At 40.3% G+C, this 27,329-nt stretch overlaps 1 protein-coding gene across 1 annotated transcript; it reads left to right on the top strand.

Annotated features, from left to right (window-relative positions):
- Positions 1 to 27,076, top strand: PIP4P2 (phosphatidylinositol-4,5-bisphosphate 4-phosphatase 2). The gene is made up of 7 exons (XM_036264149.1): positions 1 to 164; positions 6,504 to 6,652; positions 11,132 to 11,238; positions 12,220 to 12,343; positions 17,704 to 17,756; positions 24,663 to 24,753; positions 25,534 to 27,076. The coding sequence occupies exons 1-7, from the start codon at positions 59 to 61 to the stop codon at positions 25,675 to 25,677; spliced, it is 774 nt and encodes a 257-aa protein (XP_036120042.1). The 5' UTR covers positions 1 to 58; the 3' UTR covers positions 25,678 to 27,076.
- Positions 27,077 to 27,329: the final 253 nt, after the last annotated feature.

The raw sequence follows: 27,329 nt of genomic DNA, 5'->3' as shown, positions 1-27,329 counted from the left end.
CCCAGCACCTCTGGAGCGGCCGCCCCGCCGGTCCCGCCCGGCCGCCGCTGCCGCAGTCATGGCTGCTGACGGGGCGGACGAGCGCTCGCCTCTGCTGTCAGCCCCCCACTCGGGAAACGTCACCCCCACCGCCCCGCCGTACTTCCAGGAAAGCAGCCCCCGAGGTAAGGCCGGCAGCGACCTTCCCAGCCGCTGGGAGAGCCCGCAGCGGCCGGCGGAGGGGAGCTGTCCCCTGCCCGCCCGCGCGCGGGCCTGCCAGCTACTGCGGGCTTTGTGGTGCGCGCGTGTGCGCGTGTGTGCGCCACCCTGGCGGGGACCGATGCAGCGCGGTGCTCTGGGCTCACAGTCATTCACAAACCCTTTCACGTTGCGGAGGAACCCTGGGAGCACTGCTCACCTTGGCATCTGCCCTTGAAAAGGCTTAGTTTAAAAAATGTGCTTCTCCTAGGTTCACCCACCAGTGCTCTGTTCAATCGCGAAATCGCCTTAACAAAAGGACTCGAGTTAATCAATATTCCTCATCTGCCTGAAATTCCTGCTCTTCCCTGTCGCTCCTGCTTGTAGAGAGTATGTGTTGGCTTGTGAATGAGAAGGGAGAGAAGGGAAGATGGAATATTTTTTATGCATATCTAGGTGAGATTGAAATTAACCTCTAATACGTAACCCTAGTTAATACTGCGTATATTTCTATACATTTTTCTTAAGATAGAATCCAAAGAAGATGTGATAGCTATCGGATCTGGAGAAAGAAGGGGGATCTATTTGCCAAACTATTCAATGTACTCTAAGATCTTTGTTCTAAGCCTGTTAGTTGATTTCTGTAGGAGAAATAAGATGGGGTCAGGAGTATAGAAAATGGAAGGCAATACTTTAATAAACCACTTAAGAGTAGCAAAAAGATTGGTCAAATATGGCTCTTGCAAATGTAGCTTAAGTGCATCTGTCATTTTTAGCTGAATGTGAGAAGTTTAAAAACCCTAGGAGGCAACGTTAATGCTTTTGACAATATGGGCAGATCATGTTTCTTGTACACACTTTTTCCTAGTTCCAGTCTGGAACTGGAGCAGCTGCAGAGCAGGTTGAACTTGTCTCGTATTTAAAAATTTTTGTTCAACACATTATCAATTGAAAAGCAACAACTGAGATCTTAACCCATAATTAACAAGAAGTAGGAAAGGGAAAAGATGCTTAGCTGTGAATAATTCAGTGTGACCAATGAATTGAGAAATAAGGTACAAAATGGATCAGAGACTTGCCTGAGAAAGCACAAAAGTCATGTTTTTGGTCAACATTAAACTTCTGCCAGAGGATACCAGGTGGAGAATTCCCCAAATTTGATTATTAATATTTTACTGTTATCTAATTATTATGGTGTAGAGTAGGCTTAACTACATATCAATGAATATTTCAACTTTATCAAGTCACCATTTTAACACAAAATATTTGACAATTTATTAAGAGGCGGAGTTTGGATTTAAGCAACTTTCTTATAATAGATTTTCAGGTCCTGTATGTTGCATCTGTGTTTTTGATCAAATAGTGAATAGATTATTCTACCAAATGGTCATACTCATAGATCTGCCTGTGGACTTCATCATTTGTCTTGTATTTGTTTAATCTGATAAGACTCCTCAGACTACACAGTGAGGTACAGGTCTCAGTTCAGCCGCTGAGAAAAAAAAAGTTTTATTCCAGAAAACTTTTAATAACTGAAGAAATTCAGTGTGTTAAAAAACAAAACTGAACCGAGTAAATTTTAAAGATGTTGGCTATATTCAACGATCCTTGACTCAGGCAGCATCTCATCTAGCCAATAGAAAGGAGCTCCAAGGAGCTGTACCAGATTAAAGACTGTTACAGGCACAAGGAAGTCACTCTGCAAAACATGGATTGGTTGGGACAAGAACACTTTCCTAGGGGATGTCAGATACCTCACTAGTGTGAACCAGATAGCTCCTCACTGACTAGTTTAAGATTCCATTTCTGGGAGAGGCTGAAAATATGATTAAATCTCCTTTTGGTCACGTGGGACTTAGCATAAGTGACTCGACTGTGGGCCCGTAGCCTTGTTTTTAACAATTGGTTTAGCAAAAAGCTCTTTCTGCCTTATGGTAGCATAACTTTTCTTTTAGCTGGAAAATGAGACAGGTTAAATTATTAGAAACTAATTTCAAGTGGCATTATACCTGGGCAGCAAGAAACTTAAATGAGAAGTGAAGGCATTTTATTTGCATTTTTGACAGAGTTTCAAATGGTGAAAAGAGGGCAAGGGAGCATTAATCTCATTCACAGGAACTCCGCCCTCATGACCGAATCACCTACAGGCCCCACCTCCTCATACCATGGCATTGGGGGTTAAGAGCTGAACATATGAATTTTCAGGGAACACAAATATTCAATCCAGTGCACGGAGAGACCTTAAATATATTAGGGCACTTTTTAAATTTCTGAACCTCTCTGCATCCTTGCAGAGTTTAAGGTTGGGTGTGGATTGGCAGGAAGGGATGACCACACACACCACACATGCAACACACTGTAAGATTAGATTAAATTCTCACTTTGTTGGCCAAGGATTCTGAAACCCTCTGGAAGCCAGGTTGTCACAATCAGCAGAAGCAGATGCAGGGTCTTTGAGAGCAGCTCCCGGAAGCTCCCGGAAGGCCCCAGCAGGGATGTGGACCTGCTGATGCTGAGCAAGGTGGGGGTCTTGCTGAAGCTTGATTCTGTGCTACACTAAAGCTGAGGGAATTTTTTCAAACTGGTTCTTGAATCATATTGACTTTGCTGAGGCCACCTCCCTATGAAGGGGAAATGAAGTCCCATTTGATGGAGTGCACCTTCTGGTTTTCCAGTTTTCCGGGAGCCCATTTACTTTCCCATCCTTGGGGCAGGTATCAGGGTCAATCGTTCTTGTCTTGTATTTATAATGCCCACGTGTTGTCCTGGCTCCAACCCAAATCTTTAAAACATTAATCAAGATCCCTGGCAGGTGCGCTCAGTGGATAGAGCATTGGCCTGCACAATGAAGGGTTTCGAGTTTGATTTCGGGTCAAGGGCATGTACCTGGGTTGCAGGTTTGATTCCTGGCCCTGGGTGCATGCAGTAGGCAACCGATCGATGTGTCTCTGTCACGTTGATGTTTCTCTCTCTTTCCCTCTCCCTTCTTCCCATCCACTCTCTCTAAAAATCAGTGGGAAAACTATTCTCAGGTGAAGATTAAAAAGAGAAAAAAAGAAATTAGATTATATAATCCTAAAATGCTTGAATTCTTAGCATTGTACAGTTGTGACAATTCAAGAGCGTTCAGACGGAGGACTCCTGGTATAACCAATACCGCGCACATGTAGGAAAAAGTCTTCATATGGGTCCATAAAAAATGACCATTGTTTAACTAACAAGACTTTCAAAATGCATAATTTTTGTGACCCTTAATATCTAATGATCCCTTGTTCTGAGATTACAGTGGACTTTTTATACGGGGCAGAAATTCAAAATAGGTACAATGGTGATCTGTTGAGCATTTTAACATGAAAGGAGACCAAGCGAATAATCTAAATTGCTAATTATTATAGGAATTACAAGTCTCTTATAAGAGGATATGGAGTTACAGTGAAGCTTTTCTTGGGTAAAAGTACAAGAAATATGTTTAAATCAGCTTGGTGTTAAAGTAATGGACAGAACATTGACATGTTAGGCCTGAGAACATTGTTTATTGGAGCAATTAGGTGGCAACATCTGTTCTATTGATCTTCTGAATGTATTCCATTTCTCTGGTGGGCCGGAGTGACTGACTTCCCCTTCTGTGCGTGGCTGGGGAGGGCAGTCTGTGTGGAAAAGAGGCCTCTTTTCAGTCAAGCTGAGTTTCCTTCTAGGACCCAGCTCTTCTGTAAGGAAAGTGGCAGTAATATACCTAGTGTTATTTTCCCAAGAGAAATACATGTCTGATAAATTTCAATGATTCACTCATTCATTTATTCTGTTATTCATCCTTCCATTACAATAAATATTCAGTGAGCATCTGTCAGAGGCCAGACACTATGGCAGAGTTGGCAAATCAGTCCTGAGCAAGCCTCACCGAATGGGTAATCTCCCCATTTTACATGTATAATCCTCACCTGTAGTCTTTCTCCCTCCCTCTGCTTCCCACGCTTCCAAAAGAGTAGATCTGGGCATATTTTTCACATTGAAGGCTTAAAAAAAAAACAAGGTTAGAAATATTAGGGGAAAAAGAGAAATTATATAGTGCAAATTTTAGAGGAAAAATGTGCAGGGTTTTGCTGGCTCTGGTGCACTTCAAATACTTCTTAAGTTCACCCATTGAAATTTTTTGTTAGACCAAAGCTTTTTCCTGGGTTTACTGTCTTTTCATGTAGCTGTGATGTGTGGCCTCCTTCTCTTACCTCCACTGCACTTGTTTTCTTTGTGATATTGTCCTGTCTTCACATTTTTTTTCAATCATACTATGTAAGATAGAAGAGACCTGGAACTGCAGAAAAATTACTTCTTGTTCATTTATAACAAGGGAGAGGCAAGAGAGGAAACTCAGTCTATTAGTGATGCTACTGCTCATAATTTTGAACAACATTTATTATTACACACCAGGCTGTGTGTCTTGAGTCTCGTGAAGTGTGTGTCCTTTTGCCAGGACAGTACCTTCTTTGTTGAGATCTGATTCACTTGTCTGCCTCTTAAGGCTCCAGTCTGTGCTGCTCCTGTTCCTTTTACCTGCTTTTGTCTTCTTGATTAATGCAATGCAGGTCACTCTACATCAACCTCAATTCTTTCAAGGATTTAAAGCTATTTAAATATTTAAAAATTTGGCAGCACTCTGGTGTAGCCTCCCAGAAACGTGTGTGCATTGGCACCCTAAAGGGGCCCATTCAGAGCCTTGGCTGCCACAGACATTCAGCTTCTAATGGGTCATTTGAATGAGGAACGCTTGTTGCTAATGCTTTGCAAGACTGAAAACACCTGCACGATAAACTGCAAAGATGCCAGGTGGTAATATGTGAATTTTAAACATAACAAAATGTCACAGAGTTCAGAATCCAGTCCAGTGGATAGAAAATCTCTATTTAAGAAGTAGCTTTTTTCATGATTAGCTATTGTGATTGTATTTTATAGCATCACAGGAGTCCTTTGAAATACCAGTTATTTTTTGTGGGACTTCAGTCATGCGTTAGGTGAAGTCCTTTCTAGGCACCCTAAGGGAACAGTTCACATGGAAAGAAAGGTTCTCCACTGCTTACAGTCGAGAGCCTACAGAAGGGGGCTAGGTGGTCCCCTTTAGAAGTCTCATCATGGAAGAGTATGTCTACATCGTTTTTGTCAGTCATTCATAGCAAGTAATACTTCTGGTAGGTAAACGTGATTCCCTAACTGGGCTTCCACTCTTTACCCAAATGTCAACCTTAGGACTATCAAAGCACAGTTGTGTGTGTGTGTGTGTGTGTGTGGGGGGGGATCTTTGTATTCTGAGAATTTTAAGCACACACAAAAGTAGTAAGAATAAAATGACCTTTAATGTCATTATATTCATTAATTATCAAAGTTTTGCTACTCTTGTTTCATCTAATTTTTTTTTTCTTGGAGTATTTATTTTATTCATTTATTTAAAAAATTTTTTTCTTTATTAATTTTTTTTTAGAGAGAGAGAAAGGCAGAGAGAGATAGAAACATTGATTGGCCGCCTCCTGCATGGCCCCCCCTTCCCCTGGGGGATTGGGCCCACAATCTGGGCATGTGCCCTGACCAGGAATGGAACCAGACCTCTTGGTGCAGGGTCGACGCTCAACCACTGAGCCACACCGGCTGGGCTTTTCTTGGAGTATTTAAACTAGATCCCAGACATCATATTTTATACCTATACTTCAGTGAAATTCTTAGATTTTTAGTGTTAAGTAAAAATTTGAGACAAAAATTTAAGTTTATTTTTGTTTTGTACCTGAAATGAACATCGTTCCATCCCAATTAGCTTTGTTCCATACTGATCACTTTACTTTTCCTAAGTTCGTTTTTGTCTTTCCTTGGCTGATGCGGGAACTCTCCTTGGCTGGAGCCGGCAGTGACCACGCTGTTCTAGCATGGACTCGGCAGGACAGCTACACTGTTGTGTGTTCATAAGCAATGTGCATGAACCTGCTTCGGCTGGCTGCTTCTGTTTGGTAGTCAGATCGTTAGTGTTAACTCTTTACCTCGGGCATAAACCATCTCTTTTCTAATGCAAGCCCTACAGGTCTGCACATGGGAAAGCAGTTGATATTTGGGGTACAGGTTTATAAACGGGAACTGGGTCATGGGGGGATAGAACTTGGCAAAATGATTCGGATTTTTATCAGAGTTAGGAATTGTTCTACTTCACAAGACAGTCCCAACTCTGAAACTATGATAAATTGACTAGTTTTAAACACTTAACTAAACAAATAAGTGACCTTTTTGATAGTTTCCTATGCTCAAACCATCTGTAATATGTGTGACTGACTCAATGACTGGTATCTTTTCAGCGGAACTGCCCCCTCCATACACCGCCATTGCCAGCCCGGACGCCGGTGGCATTCCAGTAATAAACTGTCGTGTGTGCCAGTCGCTCATCAACTTGGACGGCAAGCTTCACCAGCATGTGGTTAAGTGTACAGTTTGCAATGAAGCTACAGTAAGTGGAGCTTTCCACCAATAAAAGCATCCATTGTTGTCTGACATCTCCCTCAAGGAGGTACTCTAGTCATGTAACTTAAAGTAGGTGTGGGCTGGACACAGACATGGCATATTTTTTCATTCTTTCTTCTCTTGGCTCTCTGTTTCTCTTTTAGCATCCAAGGATGCCTCCAGGTGTTCGAAGCTCACTTCATTACAAAAAATCTCATGGCAAGTTTAAATATAATGCCATTTGGCTCTTTCCAAAACAATACTGACTATATAGACAGTTATTTATAATTGTCTTCAATGTCTAGTGACCTCACAGTGAGATCCATTCTCATTTCCACTAAAGTGAAAATATACTGAGGTTCACCACAAATGTGGACTTTGTACTTATGTGGGAAATTATTTAAACTTATTTTATGTCTGTAGGATGTCAGTATGACTCTTCTGATTAGGAATTTATTATTGACTTCTGTGCCAAATTGTTTACAAATTGCTTGGTATTTTATTCTATTTGTTTGATTTTAATTTAGTAAAATGTTCCAAAATTTGAAGGGCAAATTTATTTTAACTAAACTTTGGGAAGAGCAACTAAATTTTAAGTAAAATTTTCACAGCTCCAAGTAATAAACTAGTAAAGTATATACTGGTTAGATGAAATATGTTTCTGCTTTTATGGTTGGGCTTTATTTTTAAAATGTCAACCTCTCTCAAAATCTGCAATTAAATATTAATTTAATTTGTGTTATTTATACTTTTTTTTTCTTTAGAAAAAAAGTCTTTAAAAAGTAAGCCAGTGATTATTGTGTCTCTAAAAACGATAAAACATGGATATTGGGCTTTATATATTTTATATCAAATTTATAAAATAAAACCTTAAGTTACAAAGCAATATATGCCATTGTAAATGCTTTTTTTTCCCTATAAAGGAGCTCATTTGAAGAACTTTATATATTAGATAGGGGATACCTATCAAACCAGCTGTTGTAGGTCGAACACTGAGTAGTCAGTTTAATTGGCGCTAACCTGCTGCTGTTGCAGGGCTGCAAGCACAGGTTGTTAGGCATAAGCAGTGACTAAAAACCACCAGAGCCTTAAAGGATTCCGTGGCTTTGGTATAGTGGTTGTTTCCCTCCTCTTCCTCTACTGCTTTGTCTTTGGGGAGACGCAGCAAAATTATATTCAGAGATCAATTCAGGCTTCACCAGCCATTTGTTTCTCTCAGGTTTATGGTAGGAATTAGACGAGTTTCACAAGCCAATAGTCTGCAAGACGATATCTTAAAAATAGCATAGTCCAGACAAATGACAGATCAGTCACACTACTGTTCCAGGCAAGGGGAGACAAAAGGAAGAAAGTCCACATTTGACAGAGGTGGACCTTTTGTAGGAGTGGGTTACTGGGGGACCCACTTCACCTGACTTCCAGCTGCAAGCTCCAAATCAAAGTCCCTTGTTGCTAGGTCATGTTGCTAGGCAACCAAGGCGGGTGGGCCGGCTGCTAGGGGTATCATCCCAGGACTGGTGCTCGGTTTAGAGCCACTGCCCACCAAAGGGTCGGTCATCTTGGCCACAGCAGGAGCAAATGTCTCCAGGTGTCCCCAGAGGGTTTAGGTCAGCAGACTGCCTTCCTCGACAGAAACTCTCCAACAGTCCTCACAGACGCTCAGGAGTTTGGTCTCAAGGTCTCCCCGCCATAGTCGCTGCTCCTCTTCCTGGTCTATGGCTGAGCCCCAGCTGGATGCTCAGCACCTGGCCGCTGGGTGCTTCTCCCCAGCAACAGCAGGTGAGGGGTGGACACTTCCCAAGACAACCTTTTTTGGTCTTTGTCACAAAGTGGTGGATTAAAACAACTTCTGTTAAGTCGTAAACAGGTGGATTTAAAATCATATTAAACCAAATACACAACACTCCACCCATAAAAACTCTTGTTCTTAAATAAGTAGAAAAAAAAGAATTTTAAAACTTTAAAGTTGCACTTGGAAGTAGACAGGACAGAACAGGTAGTTTATGCAGGAATCGCAAAGTCACTGGATTTAGCCACCACCCTCAGTCTGGCTAATTAGAAGTGATGAGTTCATACAAGATCAAAAGGATCTGATTACAAATAAATTATTTCTGGACAGAGAAAATTGTGCTGAAAATCTTATATCTTTACTACCCCTATTACATAAATAAATGTAAGTAACTGAATATTCCAGGGAAAATGAATAGTATTCAATCAAATTGCCTTGTGTGGAATCAGTAAAATAACAGGGGAGGAAAAATGTGTAAAAAGAAAAAAAAGTCTGAGTAGTGCTTTAGCATAAGACTTCCTAATGTTAGTGTAATTCGATCTTAAATTTACGAATTGAGGAGGTGTTAGGCAACTGGATGCTTCTCTGGAGAAATTCTAGATGGAAACAAACAGGTATGATGGACCAGGGTTGAACAGAACGGCTCAGTTTTAGTGTGATTCATTCTCCTTGCATCAGCCAGGTATGAGAGGAACCTGATATTTCTGTGGAGGTGAAAAAAAAAAAGAAAGAAAGAAACCTTGCACAACAAAAACACAAAACAAGGCTAACAGAAGTCCTTTTTATTTCAGTAGATAGTATTGGAAAGGGAAGGAGGAGTGTGTGTGTGTGTGTGTGTGTGTGTGTGTGTGTGTAAATATGGATACATTTTAGCAAGCTTTAGAGAATAGGAAATTTAAGGTGAAAGGAGAGGATTTGTAGGACACATGAATGGGAAATCTGAGAAGTCCTGGAGAAGCTGGAGCTGGCTGGCTGCATAACTGATGATGCGTCTAAGATTAGGAGGCCCACCCTCTGGAGTTTGAATCCTAGCTCTGCCATTTAGCAGCTATGTTTCCTTGGGGACTTCTCTAAGCTGGTTTTCTCCTGAAAAGTGGGGTAATAATAATACCTGCCTCATGGTGTTGCTGTTGGGATTACAGGGGGTAAAGTGCCCAGCACAGTGCCTGGAACATACAAGTTGACTTTGCCACGTAAGAATATGAAAACCTCTGCATAAGGACAGTGTTAATTACACTTTTCACTCCATATCAGTCGTTATGTGGCCTGGGCTGATGCTGGGGCCATGCTTGGAATTTTCTAGTTCAGTAGCCTTGTTTTACCATGAAGAACGCAGGCCTAGAAGTGAGGAGGGAATAGAATATAAAAATAGATTTTGTCATTTGCCAAGCACATAATGGTAAAATTTGGAGATGCAAAAATTAAACCAAATTCTGGTTTTCTTGATATTTTAGGTAGTATAGTAATACATTCTGGATGTTTGTGAATTTTAAATATTCAGATTTTCTCTATAATATGGTTTAATAAATTATAGGTGGCCTATTGCTAACTTTTATATGTTTCTACAATTATTTTCTACAAAGATTATTTACTTAAATTTTTAAAAATCTTTTTTTATTGATTTGAGAAAGAGAGAACATCAATGTGTTGTTCCACTTATTCGTGCACTCATTGGTGGATTCTTGTATGTGTCCTCCTCGGGGATCAAACCCACAACCTTGGCATATGGGGACAATGCTCTGACCAACTGAGCTACCTGGCCAGGGCTAAAAGTCTTTTGGAAATAAGTTTTAGCCTGGCGGTGTGGCTCAGCAGTTGAGCATCAACCCTGCACCAAGAGGTCACTGGTTCGATTCCGGTCAGGGCACATGCCCAGGTTGTGGGCCCGATCCCCAGTGGGGGGCATGCAGAAAGCGGCCAATCGATGTGCTCTCTCATCGATGTTTCTATCTCTCTCTCTCTCCCTCTTTCTTCCTCTCTCTCTAAGATCAATAAAGAAAAAAATAAGTTTTAGACTTATAGAAAAGTTATAAAAATAACAGTAGATGGTACAGAGAATTCTCATATTTTCTTCATACACAGTCTGTACATATTAACATCTTGCCTCATTTGCTTTCTTTTTCTAAATAAATAATCTCTTTTCATAATCTTTTAAGTTAATTGCAGTATGATACTCATCTACCAAAAAAAAAAGCCATTATAAGTTTTGAAAGTTATAAAATGTCATAAGATTAATCACTTCTGATATTCTAATGGGTAAAGTTTAGGAAAAGTTCAAATTTGTCATATACTCCTCTTTGCCCACTGTTCTTATTAAGCCTACTCTCTTTCTGGACAGGTGCATGAGCCCCCAGTGAATCTTTGCACCTGGCCAGACAGATAGATGACCTTGTCTTGTGAACTTTGAAGGGAAAACAACTCTTGGTGTACACTAAATACTCCCCCATAATAAAAGGCCCAAGCAGACTAGTTTTGAAATATGTCTTTCATCATTAAATCTGTGCAGCCCCAAACCTTCATGAAGTGCTTGCCAACCTTGGAGCTACTCGAAAGCACTTGTAATGCACTTTTTCCTAACCTGTACTTTGGTAGCACTAGCCTTCGTTTTTAAGGAACTGTTGCCTTTGTATGCACAAACAAGCTTTGGCAGTCTGTATTTTGGTTAATTTGCTCTTTGCATTTCCTTCCCTTATCTAGCCAATCAAAAATCCCCCAACAGGGAAGAAATATGTTAGATGCCCTTGTAATTGTCTCCTCATTTGTAAGGACACATCTCGGCGAATAGGCTGTCCGAGACCCAACTGGTAAGAGATGAAGATTCATTCATTCATTCATTCATTTGTTCATTCAACAAGTATTTATTAAACGCTCATAGTACCAGACATTGTTCTAAACAGTCTTTGTCCTCATAGTCATTACAGGACTTAGATTATTTTTCTTTGTAAAAGGGATGATATACTTAGTTTGAAATTAATGGTCACAGGCATTTGCAAAATATAATATTCCTGAATGAGTAATAGAAGTTTCCTTGATATTATAATGTACTTAATGCACTGTAATAAATCAGTTACTTGTTAAAGTTATTTAAAAATAACTAATTAGTCTTCCTTTGACATAGTTCATCTGAACCTAGAGGTGTCTTATGTTTTAATCATCACTGTGCACCCGGCGGGTGCCGCACTCACTTTTGCAGAGCATGTTCTGTACAATACATTGCGGAGTCATTGCCCTTGCAAAATGCCACCATGAATGTGCCCAGATTATAGAGTACCAAGACCTTGACTGGATTTTTTCTATGGTTTCTGCCTTTGGACAGTACATGAGTCATTTGCAACCCTGTTTGAAAGGAGAGGCGCTCCCCCACTTTCCTTTCTGTCCAGCTCCTTTTGCCCTCAAGGAGCACCAGCCTGCTCAGAGCATGTGCTGTGACTCAGCATGTTGATCCCTTCCTGGCACGCCTCGTGGTTGAGGCGGAATATTGCACCGGATTCAGTCTTCCGTCAAACTCAAGTTGTCTTCTTAGATAGGGAGTCAGAACTAGTTTCTGATTTGTACTTATAAGAACTTGCAAATGGCAGTTAAATAGTTCCCAGGGTTTTTTTTGTTGTTGTTGTTTTGTTTTTTTGAAATATCGACTATTACTGCTTTCTGTGATTTTGGCTCCTTAATTTATAAAATGATTGACATAACCTATTTTCAATACTGTTTTCCATGTTTTCAGTCACACACTGCAGGTTTTGCCAGCCGGTTGCAGGGGCAGTGATGTTTCCTTTCTCTTTCCACAGTAGACGCATAATTAACCTTGGCCCAGTGATGCTTATTTCTGAGGAACAACCAGCTCAGCCTGCGCTGCCCATCCAGCCGGAAGGGACACGGGTGGTGTGTGGGCACTGCGGAAACACCTTCCTGGTAAGCAGCCGGCACTCATCACGGTGACATCAGTCTGGAAGTGCTGGTCATGATCCTGTGGCCTCGACCTCACTGCTCCCGGTCTTGCAGTGTTGTCCGGCGTAAACTGACCAAAAGATGAAAACGCAGCCTTTTTAAGAAAGACTGTCAGTCAGAGGCGCAGCGAGAATACACTGTGTCTGCTGTGAGTTAGATAGAGGTGCAGCCCCTGCTCGGTTCCTTGGACAGAGGGGCCTCTGTGGGCACGGCCCCTTGGCTGCTGAGTGGCGGTCCCCCCCACCCAGTGGAGCAAAAGGGTAGGTTTATAGATTCAGGAAAAACTTATTATAATTTATCAACATTTTTCCTACTTAAAGAGATAAACTTGTAGTAAAGGGAATGAACTCTGGTATCTGTAATTCAATAAACCATTGGATAAAAACTAAGAAGGCAGCCCTGGCCGGTTTGGCTCAGCGGTTAGAGTGTTGGCCTTGGGACCAGGGAGTCCCAGGTTTGATTTCCAAGGGCAGGTACCTGGGTTGTGGTTTGTCCCTGGCCCATTGGGTTATTTGTTATTCATCCTCAGAGAAGACCAAAGAATTCCCCAGGAATTCAGTATTACAGAAACCTTCCTGAGGGCAGACATGGGCAGGCCTGTGGAGATTGCAGTTTCTATAAATAAAACCTTTCACTAAAGGATGAAAGAGTTTAAGAAAGTGTAGATGATTTGGGGTTTTTTTCCTGCAATTTTTATTTTAGTATAGTAATTTGTGCACAGAATTGCTAATGTCTTCTGGGAAAATGGTGGTCATCTCTTTATCTAACTCGCCCCCCGAATGCCACCCCCAGAAAGCTTCGCCTCTCTGCTGACATGCACTCCCACGTGTTTAAATTGTTTGCTCACCCTTTTTCTTTCTGAATAAACAATTTTAGATATTAGCTGTTACCTTGTGCAGTGCAGGCTGGAGGGTTCAGCACACACCCCACCCGCCCCGCTCACACCCTTCCCTCACTCAGCCCTCCGGAGAGCCACCCTTTTCTGTTCAGTCAACACGTGTTTACTTTCACTGCCATTAGGTCAACTGCTCATAGCTGAGCCAAGTACTATGCTCTGTTTCTCTCCTGTGTGGCTTTCAAATTTATCTTGGATTTGTTAATAGTTTTCCCTCCCCCTCTTGAATTTAATTTTCTATGTACAAATCATTAGATTTTTTTGTATTCTTTTACAGATTTGTGAAATTCCTGTCGCTATAGTCAAACACACCAGGGATCCAGGGTCTCAGCTTCCTGCTGTCACCTGGACTCCCTGTGTAGTGCCCTCAGAGCTCCTTGTGCGGCTTCCGGGGGGGGGGGGGGGCAGTCTCTCTGAGAAAAGGTGTGGGAAAACAAATCTGAGCCCTTTTGCTTCTTGAAAGGTTTTTAATCTCATCTCACACTCACTGTATCATTGGTTCAGATTTGGAACGATAGGTTGACAGTTGTTTTCTCTCACACATTTTAAGGATTTGCTCCACTGGTGAGAACTCCACTGCCCCATCCTGTGTGAGCTTTTCTCTCCTTCACTTTCCTTTCATGTGTCCAGCGCGCCGAAACTTCATTCAAATGTGCCTTGGCTGGGAGGTGTACGAACTCACTGGGTTCTCGGTGGTCCCTCCTAGTCCTCTGTTTCTTCTATTCCGTTTTTCTAGGACTCTTTGTGACTGATCACCTCCACAGACTCTCTTTCTCTCTCTCTCTCCTTCAAACATTTTCTTTCCCCTTTTGGCTTCTTCTTTTACTTACTGAGACACTTCTCCAACCATATCTTCTAAATTTAATTCAAAATTTTAATTTCAGATGATCTAACTTCATGCTTAATTTCCAAGAGTTTCCCTGTGTTCTCTGATTAATTTTTCATTTTCCTAAAGAACAGTCTCTTCTTTATAGCACCTTTCTGCAGTTCTTATATTTTTCCTGAGATTTTGTCTTTTGTTTTCCTTGTCCCTGTTTTCTTTTTTTCTTTATTGATTTCAGAGAGAGAGGAAGGGACAGGGAGAGAGAGATAGAAACAATGATGAGAGAGAACATCGATTGACTGCCTCCCGCACGCCCCCCACTGGGGATTTGGCCTACAACCTGGGCATGTGCCCTGACCAGGAATCAAACTGGTGACTGCATGGGTCGATCGATGCTCAACCACAGAGCCACACCTGCCGGGTGCCTTGTCCCTATTTTCTACCCATTTTTCTATCTGTTTTCTTTTATGATAGAGGTTTTTATTGAAAAGTTTGTTGCATGCAGCAGGAGTTAAACTTTGTCTCCTTCTTTCTTGTTTCCCTCCCCTCCAATACTCCTTTCCTTCCTCTCCTCCTTCTCTCCTTTTAAAGAATTGTCAACTATTAGTGTCAACAAGTCTGTCTTTTTTTTTTTTTTTATGGTATGTTTCTATAGGGAACATTCAGTCCCAGATCTCTTGTGAGGGGTACGCTTGGAAGTGCTTTCTAGGAGTTAAGAAAAGTAATAGGGTGGAAGGTGTCATCCACTGTTCGGGCTATAGACTTTAACTTAACTCCTGTTTTTATTTCATTTATAAAAATGTGTTTCTATTGATTTTTAGATAAAGAGGAAGGAAGGGTGAGGGAGACCGAAACATCCATTGGCTGCCTCCTGCACGCCCCCTACTGGGGATGGAGCCTGCAACCCGGGCATGTGCCCTGACAGGGAATTGAACCAGCAACCTCTTGGTCCATGGGACCATGCTCAACCACTGAGCCACATTTGCTGTGCTAGTTTCTGTTTTTAGAATGCTTTCTTATTCTTGCCCTCTGCTTGCTAGTGTCCCTCGGGTCACAAACCTCTGATTCATTTCCTTTCAGAATAAATCACTTTTCTCTTGCATATGTTAGGGAAGGAGAGGCTCCTGATTTTGTGATGTGGAGGGAACTTTACAACCAGTATCGCTGTTTTATCACTACCCCTGACATGCACCTGCTGGCCCCTGAGCTATTCCGCTGTTCTTTGTGGGAACCAGCCTGCTGTTCTCTGAAAGGACCTTGGCAGGTGGTCAGCATCCTTCTTCCTAAGTCAGTTCCCAAGTCTGCGTTACCTTCCCACTGTCCAAAAATATGAGGCCATTTCTCTTCTGATTCTCTTTGTCCTTGTGGTATTATACATTTTTAAATTCATTTACGATCATTTTAGTCAGGTTTGGGCAAGGAGATGGAAATGCATGCATTTATCCAACTTACTACATTTAGCCACAATTGCTAGTATTTTTCTGATTTAGTAGGACAAGATAAATCCTCCTTCTTGCATTTATAGTTTACTGATTAAATCAACAACAAAGTACATGAATTAGAGGATATACTAAATAAATAAGAGGATACTTGGTGAGAATAGTTAACAAATTTCTTTTAAAAAATTATTATCTATTGACTTAATATAGAATGATGTACTCTGTAGGTATTGATACATTTAGTGTTTTGACTACATTAACTATATTATCTTTTTATTTTTTTTAATCCTCACCCAATGTTATGTTTTTTATCGAATTTTTAGAGAGAGAGGAAGGGAGAGGGAAAGAGAGAGAAACGTCATCGGTTTCCCCCCCACCCCATACCCACCCCCACCAGGGATTGAACTTGCAACCTGGGTATGTGCCCAGACTGGGAAGCGAATCCTTGACTTTTTGGTATATGGGACAATGCTCCAACCAACTGAGCCACACTGGTCAGGGCTTTTTTCTTATATGTAAACAAATCATATTTTGCAATACTATTTTATTTTATTTTATTTTATTTTATTTTATTTTATTTTATTTTATTTTATTTATTTATTTTTGGTACATGCCCCTAGTGGGAACTGAACCCAGGACTCTCTGGTCTACAGGCCGACACTCCAACCACTGAGCCAAACCGGCCAGGGCTGAAATACTATTTTAAAATCTTCCAAACAGATTTATTTTCCACTTACTTCAGTGAGCTCCTCTCCATAATTACCTTGCATTTTACCCAGTTCTGTTTTATGTTTCAAATCCTTGTCATAGATACTCTTTGTAACCACATTATAAGTGAGTTGATTTTATTTGTTCAAAAATATATATTGAATGAGTTTCAGGCTAAGTGCTGGGCAGGCACACTCTTCTACCGTGTGGGGTTTTCTGATCTAATAGGAGGAAGACAATGAAAATAAGAACTATTAGAAATGTTTGTATTTAATTTTTTTTAATCATCTGGTAGTGCATTTTAGAGAATAATCCAAATCGAGAAGTTACAAAGATATGTTTCTGACATGATTTTTATTTCTTAAAAAATGTGTGCATTAGATGTTTTCCTTCTAATCACTGAAAATCACTAATGTGCAAATCCAAGACTGAGCTAAAGCTTTCTCCTTCTTAATCTTCAGTGCCGGCAAGTCAATCATATAAGCATATTAGCACAGTAATTATGATTAGAAACTTAAATTTTTTAGCAGGAAAGTGTGTTTTGGATTAACATACTGTATTTGAAGATGATTTCAAAATTCCTGGAAAACAGACTGTTTGGTGATTAGGGGAATGCAGTACATACCTACAGGATGGCTGTTACTTTATTTATTCATTTTTATTTTTTATATTTTCAAAGGTAAATTCTTTATTAACCCATTGCAGATTAACTGGTTTTCTGGATGGCTGTTTCTTTAGAGAGTTTCGGATTAATGAGGGAGAGATGCTCAGAGTATGAAGAATGAACAGACTGCAAAGTTCTTAATTCTGACTTCAGAACTTTGCCTTATTCTCATTATTATGCTGGTCACGAACAGTCATATCCTTCCTTTGTAGTATGTTCTTTGCCCTTCAAGCTTTTAACTGTTAGCACAATTGATTTGCTTATTCTCTACGTTGTTTTCACCTTGACTTACAGGCCTAAAAACAATCGAGACAAGTTACAAAGTTCAAGAATGTTAAAAATCTTTAGTTTATTTACCTTGTGAGTTTCACACGTTAATAGAATAAATAGCTGCATTTCAGTAATGAATTTAAATATTCATGTATTTAAAAGGTTAATTTTCAAGATTTAAAGGAACAAAAACTTTGAAGGTAACATGAAATGTTTTTTTCCCTGGGAGTGAACTGAGACATAAATTTGAAAGAAATGACCCTAATTACAGCAGTACATTCAGTCTCATTGCAAAGCAAACCCAGATTGCGTCAGAACCTTGGAGAAATCATGGGAACTGTTTTGGTTGGGAATCCCAAAGTATATTTTAAGGCCAGGGAGAGTCAGAGGGAACAGCTCTTCCAGCCATGAGAAGGTGGTTGCTTCTGCTGTGATCCTGGATGACATTTGCACTAAAAGAAACATCTTATCAGATTGGACAGTTTTCAGTTGTTTTTCTTTTCAATCCCTCTGTTTATTTTACAGTGGGTGGAACTGAGGTTCAACACTCTGGCAAAATGCCCACACTGCAAAAAAATGTAAGTTCCCCACCGTTGGAAATGCTGCTGGGAAGTAAATGTAAAATTTATGTTTAAACGAGCTGTTATTTAGGAGAAAAGATACTTGTTAGCTTTTCTCATCTCCTGCCTAAGAAGATTATTACCTGATGGCAAAGCTTACACAATGATTTATCTACATTAACTATTGAGTTTATTTATTTTTATTTCTAAATGGTGTACCAAAGGAAAGTAAAAGACAATATAACAATGGGGGAAAATAGAAGATATTCTGATTAGAGACATTTTATGGCATTTGGGTTGGGGGCCCCCAAGTCACCCCGAGACTGCATGATTTTCTCTGGGGACTGATAGGAATCAGTAGTATATGTTTGTAGTCACAGCTATGATGTATGAGAGTGAAAACACAGCGACTCAGCCACAGAAAAGGGCTCGTGGGGAAAGTCTGGGGGAAGGAGAAGAAAGTGTCCACGCGTTCTTACCGGTGGAGTCACACAGGACCCCTTCATTCCTCCAGCGACAAATTGTCACAACACTTGAAATGTATCTACCGGAGAGGCTTTTGTCGGAGCTGGTCTCAGGCACCACTGCCGAACACAAACCTAATGTCTAGACTCCCCAAAGGAAAGCAGGTGTTCGTGCTAACCATGTTGTTTGCACAAGGTAGGCCTGGTAAGCCACTCTGGTTACTCAGGGAATGGTGGGAACACTCTAGAAATCTAAGTTTCCAGGTGCCAGCCCAGGGCCAACCCTGCCAGCAGACCTTCCTGTGGCCTGCAGTCCCAGGCTTGCTGGGTCAAGAATATGCTGCACAGCATCTATGTTGATAATAAAATTTTAATTTTAAAATTATTACTCCCTACATATGTGTGTGTGAATTATAACTTGAGCTAAGGAAATAACACTGGAATGTTTTGACAATTCAGTTTTGAAAATTGAAAATATGAGTACATAGTTTCATTTGTTTGATCCTTAATATGATATAAATACCTTATCTACTTTTTTTTTTATCCTTACCTAAGGACATTTTTTTACTTTTTGTTCAGATAAAGTGGGAGGGAGAAAGAGGAAGAGAGAAAGAGAGAGAGAGAGAGAAAGAGAGAGAGAGAGAGAAACATCGACGTGAAAGGGACACATCAAGTGGCTGCCACCCATCCAACCCAACCAGGGCCGGGGACAAACTGCAACCGAGATATGCGCCCTTAGCGGGAACCAAACCTGGGTCTCTCTGTACCACAGGCCGACACTCCAACCGCCGAGCCAAACTGGCCAGGGCAATACCTTATCTATTTGATAGAGAAATTCTAACAATGATTTATAGGAAAAAGGAATTAAAAACTGTCTGAAAGTTGAGTATATGTAACAAAATATCTCCCTTTGTCTCTGCTAAAACTAATTCCAGCTAAATATAGCCCTGAGAGAATAACCCTTTACAACATATTTCTAACTTCAAAGGAACACATTTTTTCTTTTTTCTTTATTTGTTAAATTAATCATCTGAATTCTCAAATTTGTTGAATCCAGTCAAAGTGTCGTACATGGACAAGAAAGTGAATAACTCCAAATAAGTACCTTGAAAAAAAAAATATATATATATATATATATACATATATATATATATGTGAGGGACCCCCCCCCCCACAGTATGTGAATATGTATGTGAATAATTCATAGTTCTCTGCCTTGGCTGTATTGTCACAAAAACGAAGAAAGTTAAATTGCAGGCATCTCCGCGGAGCACACTGACTTGGATTAAGACTGTGCAGGGAAAAGCCGCACCTTGTGAGCAGCGCCCCTGCGCTCAGCGCGGTAGACCTTCACAGACGCGGTGTCCTCGCTGTCACCCGGCCCGCGATCCAGGAACGCGGGAGACCTTGTCCTCGTTTTACAGAGGAGGAACTACTACAAACATTAAATATTTGGTCGAAGTGCTTTTTCTTGGTTAATTATTTTAGAACAGTGGCAATATTTTGCAAATAATAAAGAAGTATTGAATGCCTAGATACTCTGCGGTTGGTTAAAATATCACAAGACAGCATATGAATGTGAAGAACTTTTATCAGTTACTTAAGGAACAACTTACATAGACATTCGCATGGAATAAATCAGCTTAAACATCACCCCGAGGAATGTTATAGACTGGAATCACATGCCAAGCACGGGGGGACCCCAGGCATTCTTTTGAGCAGAGATGCTGTCACATGAACACGCACAGCTTGTAGATGGATTTCTTTTCTCTTTGAATATTTTTCTTCATGACAAAATGATGAGTCACGTGCTGAAGTAAGATTCTGAGGGAGAATTTTATTTCTTTAAAAACAAATAACAAATATCCTAAAATTATTTTTAAGTTATAGGAGTTACTAAATCGCTACTCTAAGACCATCACAAGACATGTGGGGCAGCTTCGCCCAGGGCTCCGGAGACCAAGAAGCCTTGTTTCCCGTCACTGATTCTCGTCCACGCAGCCTCCGGGCTGTTTAGCTGATGGCAAGGTTCCTTTTCCTTCGGGCTGGTGGCCCCTGCTGGCCAGAGCATGAAGCCTTAGCATTCTGAAATACAAGCTGGTTACGCTTCCATGCAAATATTATAATAGGCCAGGGACCGGGAGAGATGGTGATTTAATCCATGATATTGATCATTAAATAACATTTCTCTCCATCACCGATACACTTCTTTGTGGATCAACACCTCCCATTTTAAACAGCAACAGACTCTTACTCTCTCTTACTTTGCTGTTTAGTGCTTTCTTTTATAATTATTCATGAATTCGACAAACTCCTGTGCTAGGTGCTGTGCTTGAAATGAAAGAATAACCTTGCCTTCAGGGAACTTCATCTTGTGGGTACAGGGAAGAGAATAGATCGTCACCATAAAGTCCGAAGTGCTTTGAAAGTGCCACATCCTCTTCTCGGAAGAGCCCCTGATCCCGACTGGAGGGAAAGGGAACATGGAGAAAGTGTCCAGGAGGGAGGGGAGGGAGGGATAATGTGAAGAAGACACTGGGATGCCCTGTGGGAGGACCGACTTGTGCAGCGGGGTCGTGCAGATGTTAAGAAAATGGGATAGTGTTGACTATGAAGGGATGAGAGAGAGATTGGAGTCAAGGGTGACATATCTGAGAAGCTGTGGAACCATCGCTAAGACATGGAAAACAGGATCTAGAATTGTGTCTGGCAGACAGATGATAAGTTCATTTTAACCATGTTAGACATAGAGGGACTCCTAGGTTTGCTAGATTGTCTTCACCCCTTGAAAATCAAACCCATCTACCTGCTTTTCAAACCACCAACAGTGGAGGAATATGGCCATGACGTCTTCCTTCCTTCACCCCAAGATTACTGAGAGCTGAAGAAATTCTGTATAGATTAGTTCTTTACAAAGGTATAGTTTTAAATTTCGGCTAAACCCTTGCTTGGTATTTTTAAGCGTTTTTGGTGAACGCCTTCCCCTGCCCCCCAAAGCAGTCATCTCCTTATAACACTGTCCCTCTTAAAAGCCCATTGCTCGTACCCACTCCTCTGTCAGTAAAGGAGTTGCCGCTTGTCCCTGAGATAACCCAGGCTGTCTGGGAACTGCCTGTCCTCTCACTTCCTACTTAGACACCTGTCTCTGCTCACTTTCTTTCCTCGTCCCAGCGATGCCGGTCTCTTCCTCTTGGGGATCGTGGCACCCCGTTCTCTGGAGTAAGTACTATTAGCCACTAGGCCACTGCGTTTGTTCTGACCAAATTCACATCCCAATTGCAAATTCACGTAGATCTGTTCAGTCTTCATCCTGCTTGTTCTCTCTGTAGTGTTTGATTCTGTGAGCATCCTATTTCTTCTTTAAAATATGTTCTCTTTTCCTTTCCACATACTGCTTTCTCCTGTTCTTCTCCCACTTCACAGACCATTGTTTTGCTATCTCCTTTGCTGACTTCACTTTCTCTACCAAGTTGTCAAATATTTCTATTCTCCAAGGTTGCAAATTGACCACACTGCATCTGGGCTTTGTCACATGTTCCCGTCATCAAACCCCATCAACATGCCATTCAATCACTCAGCTCTCTTTCAGAGCTTCAACTGTAATTCTACCTATATTTACTGTTTTATCGAGTGTTATTTCAACCCAGGAGTCCACAGGCCTCTCAAATACAACACATCCAGCTTCCTTACCCCATTCTGTGATTGATGACCCTATTAATGTATTGATGAATGCATTATATCGATGAATGTTTTCCCATCTGCCCAGCTGACCTAGCTAGAAATACGAGTGTATATTTATTCCCCATCCAAATGGAAACAAGTCCTATCAATTCTATCTCGGCATTTTAATTCTCTCTCTTATTCTCACTGTTGGTGCATTCAGGATCTCTTACCAGGACAAATGCAAGGGCTTTCTAATGTATCTCCTGGCCTTTAGCCTTACACTTATCTATCCATTTGCTAGAGTGATGGTCCCCTAAACCAAATATGGATTTTAAACTCGCCGACTTCAGATCTTTTAGTAGCTCCCAAACTCCTGGCTGTAGCATAGTCATGTAGGTGTCGTACACTGCATAACCCATGGAGGCACTATTTCAGTTGCTATCCTAGGTTTGGCTCTGACTGGCATATAAAGTGCCCTGTGGAAGGGCATTTTCTGCTTATTGACATCACTGCACCATATGGACTTATTATAGGCCCATCGCCAAAAGTCCAAAATCCAACAACAAACTTTAGTAAGGTGCATACAGCCCTCCGGGTGTAGGTATTTCCCTAACTTCTCTAGTGGTGTCTTTGTTTTGGTTTCTGCCACTTCTACACACAACTCCTTATGTCCCTGCATCAACAAGTTCTACTTCCATAAATATACAAGATAGCTCCTCGCTTCTGTCCCTTAATCTCACGCTGCTAGCCCTAGAATGACCTGGCTGATCCCCTTCTCATTCCTTTAAACCTGAAAAACACCTGCTTAACCCCACAGCTAGCAGGAGGAGGCAGCTGCAGCAGGAGACCGTTACCTTGCTGGGTCAGTGGCACCGTGGAGCAGAGCCGCCCACCGACCTGGGGGTGCGTTTACCTTGGAAGTTCTATGTGCGGGAGAAACGTACTTCTTAACCCACTGGATTCTGGATTTTGCTGTTATAGAATTTTAACATGTGCTCTAGTCCATCACAAAGGAATGAACAAGTAATTAACAGAAAAATAAACCAATTGTCAAATAGTATTTTAGAAGATGTTCAACATGCTAGAAATCAGAGATATACATATTAAAACTCAATGGAATACTATTCCTACTCATGATTGTCGAACATGAGGAAATCCTAAGATTTGATGAGGACGTATTGATGAGGGTGTGGAGGAGCAATAGGAGCCCCACACAGTTTTGGTGGGGATATAACTTTGACGTTTATTAAAGCTGAAGATGATGACTACAGTACAACCCAGCAATTCTATTCCTAGCTATATGTTTGAGAAATCCCCCCATATGTACATAAGGAAACCTAAAAGAGTTTCAAAGCAGCATCGTTAAAGCAGCAAAAAATTAATTTAAAAAAAACCAAAAACCTGCCCTGGCTGGTTTGGCTCAGTGAGCGCTGGCCTGCGGTCCAGAGAGACCCGGGTTCGGTTCCCGCTAAGGGCATGTGCCTCGGTTGCAGTTTGTCCCCGGCCCTGGCTGGTCGTGTTGGAGGCAGCCACTCGATGTGTCCCTTTCATGTCGATGTTCCTCTCCCTCCCTCCCACTCTGTCTGAACAAAAAAATGGAAAAATGTCCTTGGGTGAGGATGAAAAAAAAAACCCCTGACTGTCCATCAACAGGGAGAGTAAACTGGTATTTTTACATAAAGAAGGGTAGTCGTGAAAATGAATGAACTAGGTCTCCACATATGAACATGGAAGACATGCAGAATATTGAGAAAATAAAAGGCAAGTCACAGAAGCATCCAGTTGAAAACAAATACATATAAAGTCTTAACACATGCAGAGCCATACTATATATTGCATACAGATACCACATATGTGTTCAAAGTGTAAGAAATTGTATTGGCCATGCAACAGGTGCTTATTGGTCATTGCCTTGTCCCAATGATGAGATGGCCCTTGGGTTGTAGAAGGACAGTAGGTTATTTATTTGCTGGGAAGACTTCCCACAGGTAGTGACTAAGTTGTGATGAAAAATGGGCAGAATTCATGCACTGAAATTAATGTAATAATTGTATTCTTTTGGCCCACAGAAAAGCTGCTTCAATATTCACCTAGAACCTTTTGTGGTTCCATATGATTTTTTGGATTATTTGTTCTAGTTCTGTGAAAAAAATCATTTGGTATTTTGATAGGAATTGTGTTGAATCTATAGATCGCTTTGGTTAGTACGGTCGTTTTAATGACGTTAATTCTTCCTATCCAATTTCTTTCTTCAATGAAAAATAAATTTTAAAAGAACATAACAATAAAAACAAACCATTGGACTTATCCAACACACAATCCTAATAAACTGTTGGTTTCTAATGCATGGTAGATTAAACTGCTGGAGACGGATACACAGGTAAATGATTTAGTGTTTACTTTTAATGTTGACATGAAACAAAGATGGCTTTTTCTTTTTGAAAAAAATCAAATGCTGTTTGTAAGATAGCACTAATTTTCCATTCTGGAATAGAGTTTTTAAACATAGATTTTTATCTTGAAAGATCATTACTTACCACCCTGGTTTTGTGTGTGGATATTGTCAATGATCAGAGCTTAAACTTTGTTTAAAGCCACAGTATGTCATAAACTCACTATTTATGATTATGATTCATGTTAGTCATTAAAAATGACATTTTTAAAAGGCAGGTTCTTGTCTCTGAACTTGAAGAAATAAATGAAAGTGTGTATGTCACTGAAGCTGTAGATGAGTACCCACACAGATGGCACGGAGAGTATGTGGATACTTATCTCTCTTACTCTCATGAATTTGCAGCTCCTCAGTGGGTTGTGCTCTTCCACGAAGACGCTGCTGTGCATATATTACCATTGGAATGATGTGTATTTTCATTGGAGTTGGATTAACTGTGAGTATTACTCTACTCACCATTAGAATTCTTTCCTCTCAACTTTATCACAAGTAAATAGTGAGGCCTGAAGAGCCTGCCTCCCTGGCATACCAGGTCGTGAACCTTCTGAAGGACTATGGGCAATTGGAAGTTCAGTCCATGGACCTCTTTTTAGTGGAGCTCATCCATTCAAGGGAAATGTTGTCTTGGGACCTGTCTGAAGGTCCTTGCACTGGAGATTCTACCATCCATTTAACAGAAGCCCATTTGTTTTCACTTAATGCCAGAACCAATTTGACCATAGCCAAAGCTGAATCATCCATGAAGGCCTGAAAAACCATTCTTCTCTTTAGTCAAGTGAAGCAGAGGTTTTTATCAGCATGAGGGTGGCTGGATTTCAGAGGAGACTGAAGCTAAGAAGTTGGTGTGGGGATTATCCTGGGGGTGGAAAAGGGCTGATATTTGCTGCCGTTTACTTTCCACGTCCCTTGGTTGCACGTGTGCCCATACCACTAGGCAGGTGGAATTATATAGATTAAGTTCCTTTAGAAATAACATGTTTTAGTGGGTTTCCTTGCTTAGTTCATAACATTTATAGGTAATATAACTTGCAGCAGCATCTTAATAATTTTACCTTGTCAGTGATAGTCAAAAGTACACCAACTCATATTTTATAGGGATTTTGTGGTCGCAGAGATATAGTTCATAAAATCACATGTGAACCAATGCAAGTTTTCTAAGCAAATAATTATTTTTTAAGTTTCCAACCTTTTGTTTTTATATTGCTTTCTATTTTAGGTTGGCACCCAAGATTTTGCAAGGCGATTTCATGCAACCTATGTTTCGTGGGCAATTGCTTATCTCTTAGGCTTAATCTGCCTTATTCGAGCTTGTTATTGGGGAGCCATAAGAGTGAGTTATCCAGAACACAGTTTTGCATAAGTTTGCTTATGAGTAAGTGGTGCAGGTGAGAGTATCTAGCAGTTCTTGATAAGCTGCTTTGGACATCTTTAAATGTTTTCCCAGCGAATTTCCTTCTGGTTTATGTATAAAGTTTTAAGACTTTGGGAGTCTTGTGAACAAATGTTCATTGCACTACATTATATGCAAATAATAGTTTGTTTTGCTGCTAGGGTTTCAAGTTCCAAATAAAGCATCTCTTCATGTTCTTTTACATCTCTTAAACATATTTTTGGATTTGTCATCAAGCATTAGATCTAACATCACCTTTCATTTTTAAATCACTTATTCCATCACTTGCTGATCTGTGCGGATTCCCAAGAAGTGTTTATAAATATTTCTACAATAGCTTTACATTTATACTTACATTTTAATTAAACTATCAAGTTGCCTGCTTTAAAATCTAAGCAATATGCATTTTGCTTGAATTGCTTACTGTAACTTTAACCTAAGATCATAGTGACCTTATTCAGGAAATAATTTGAGTGTACCTTCAAAGACTTGACATTCTTGTCATATAAAAACCATTTCTAGATACTGTATGCTTGTTTTTTGTTGTTTGTAGAAAGATACACTATTTTGGTAGTAATTTAAAATACAATAATGAAAATATTTATTTGTCCAGTTTAAGATGATGTTGGATAAATGTTTTCTTTCTCAAAGATCACAGGACTTTTGTCTTTTATTTTTGTCTGTTGTTTTATTTACCAATTATAAAAGTTCTGGTCTAGATCTATGAATTTAATGTTAATCAGCTGTATGTATTTCTTTACAGAGCCTGGATGAAGTATTTTACATAATATGTTTTATAATACTTAACCATTTAAACAAATATATATTTACATTGGGTTGCACTCTTCATTAAATCATGGTAACTTTTTCTTATTGGGATAATTATGGACTACTTGTGTATGAAGGGAGCCAATGACATTTCACACTAGCTACAATGTTGAGATTAGAGGCAGTTACTCTTACCATTCTCAAAGATAGCTGGTCAGATCATTAAAATGTATTCATGAAAAAAGGTTACAGATAAAAAAACAAAACACAGTTTTCAAGGATTTCACCAGGATTTAAGGAATCAGCTCTTACACTGCCTGTCTTTGCAGTTTTGAAAAAGAAATTGGTTGAAAAACAGTGTTCTAAAGCCCTCAATGTAGAGTTAGAAAATGGGATGATCTGAGTAAATTAATTGGATATTCTAGGGATAAGAACAATATTTTAATTTATTTGCGTTCCTGATTAGTACAAAAATATACTCATCAGTTTGGAAGAAAATACATGTAAACGTCAAAGAGTAAATGATACCTATATAAATGCGGTAGCTCAGGATTATATATGTACCTTTGAAAATACACTAATAAAGACTATTGTTCAAAAATCTCCTTGTTATATTCCATTTTTAACAATATATTTAATAAATAACAAGACTGGAGAGTTGAAAGTACTCCTTGATCCGTGGGCTGCAGAATGGACGCTGAGCTAGCAGGCATGAACACAACATTGGTCGCCTTGGACATCTCCCTCAGAGCTCTTGGGTGGCCACGTACGCTGTCGGTGAGCAGTAATATTTTGAAAGGAATCTTTTATTCTGAGCAGTAGGTCTCAACAATGGACTTAAAATATTCAGTAAA

Source organism: Molossus molossus, unplaced genomic scaffold (genome assembly GCF_014108415.1).
Source record: "Molossus molossus isolate mMolMol1 unplaced genomic scaffold, mMolMol1.p scaffold_m16_p_16, whole genome shotgun sequence".
Classification (NCBI taxonomy): Eukaryota; Metazoa; Chordata; class Mammalia; order Chiroptera; family Molossidae; genus Molossus; species Molossus molossus.
Note: the sequence above shows the minus strand (reverse complement) of the source record. Positions and strands in the feature narration are given on the sequence as shown.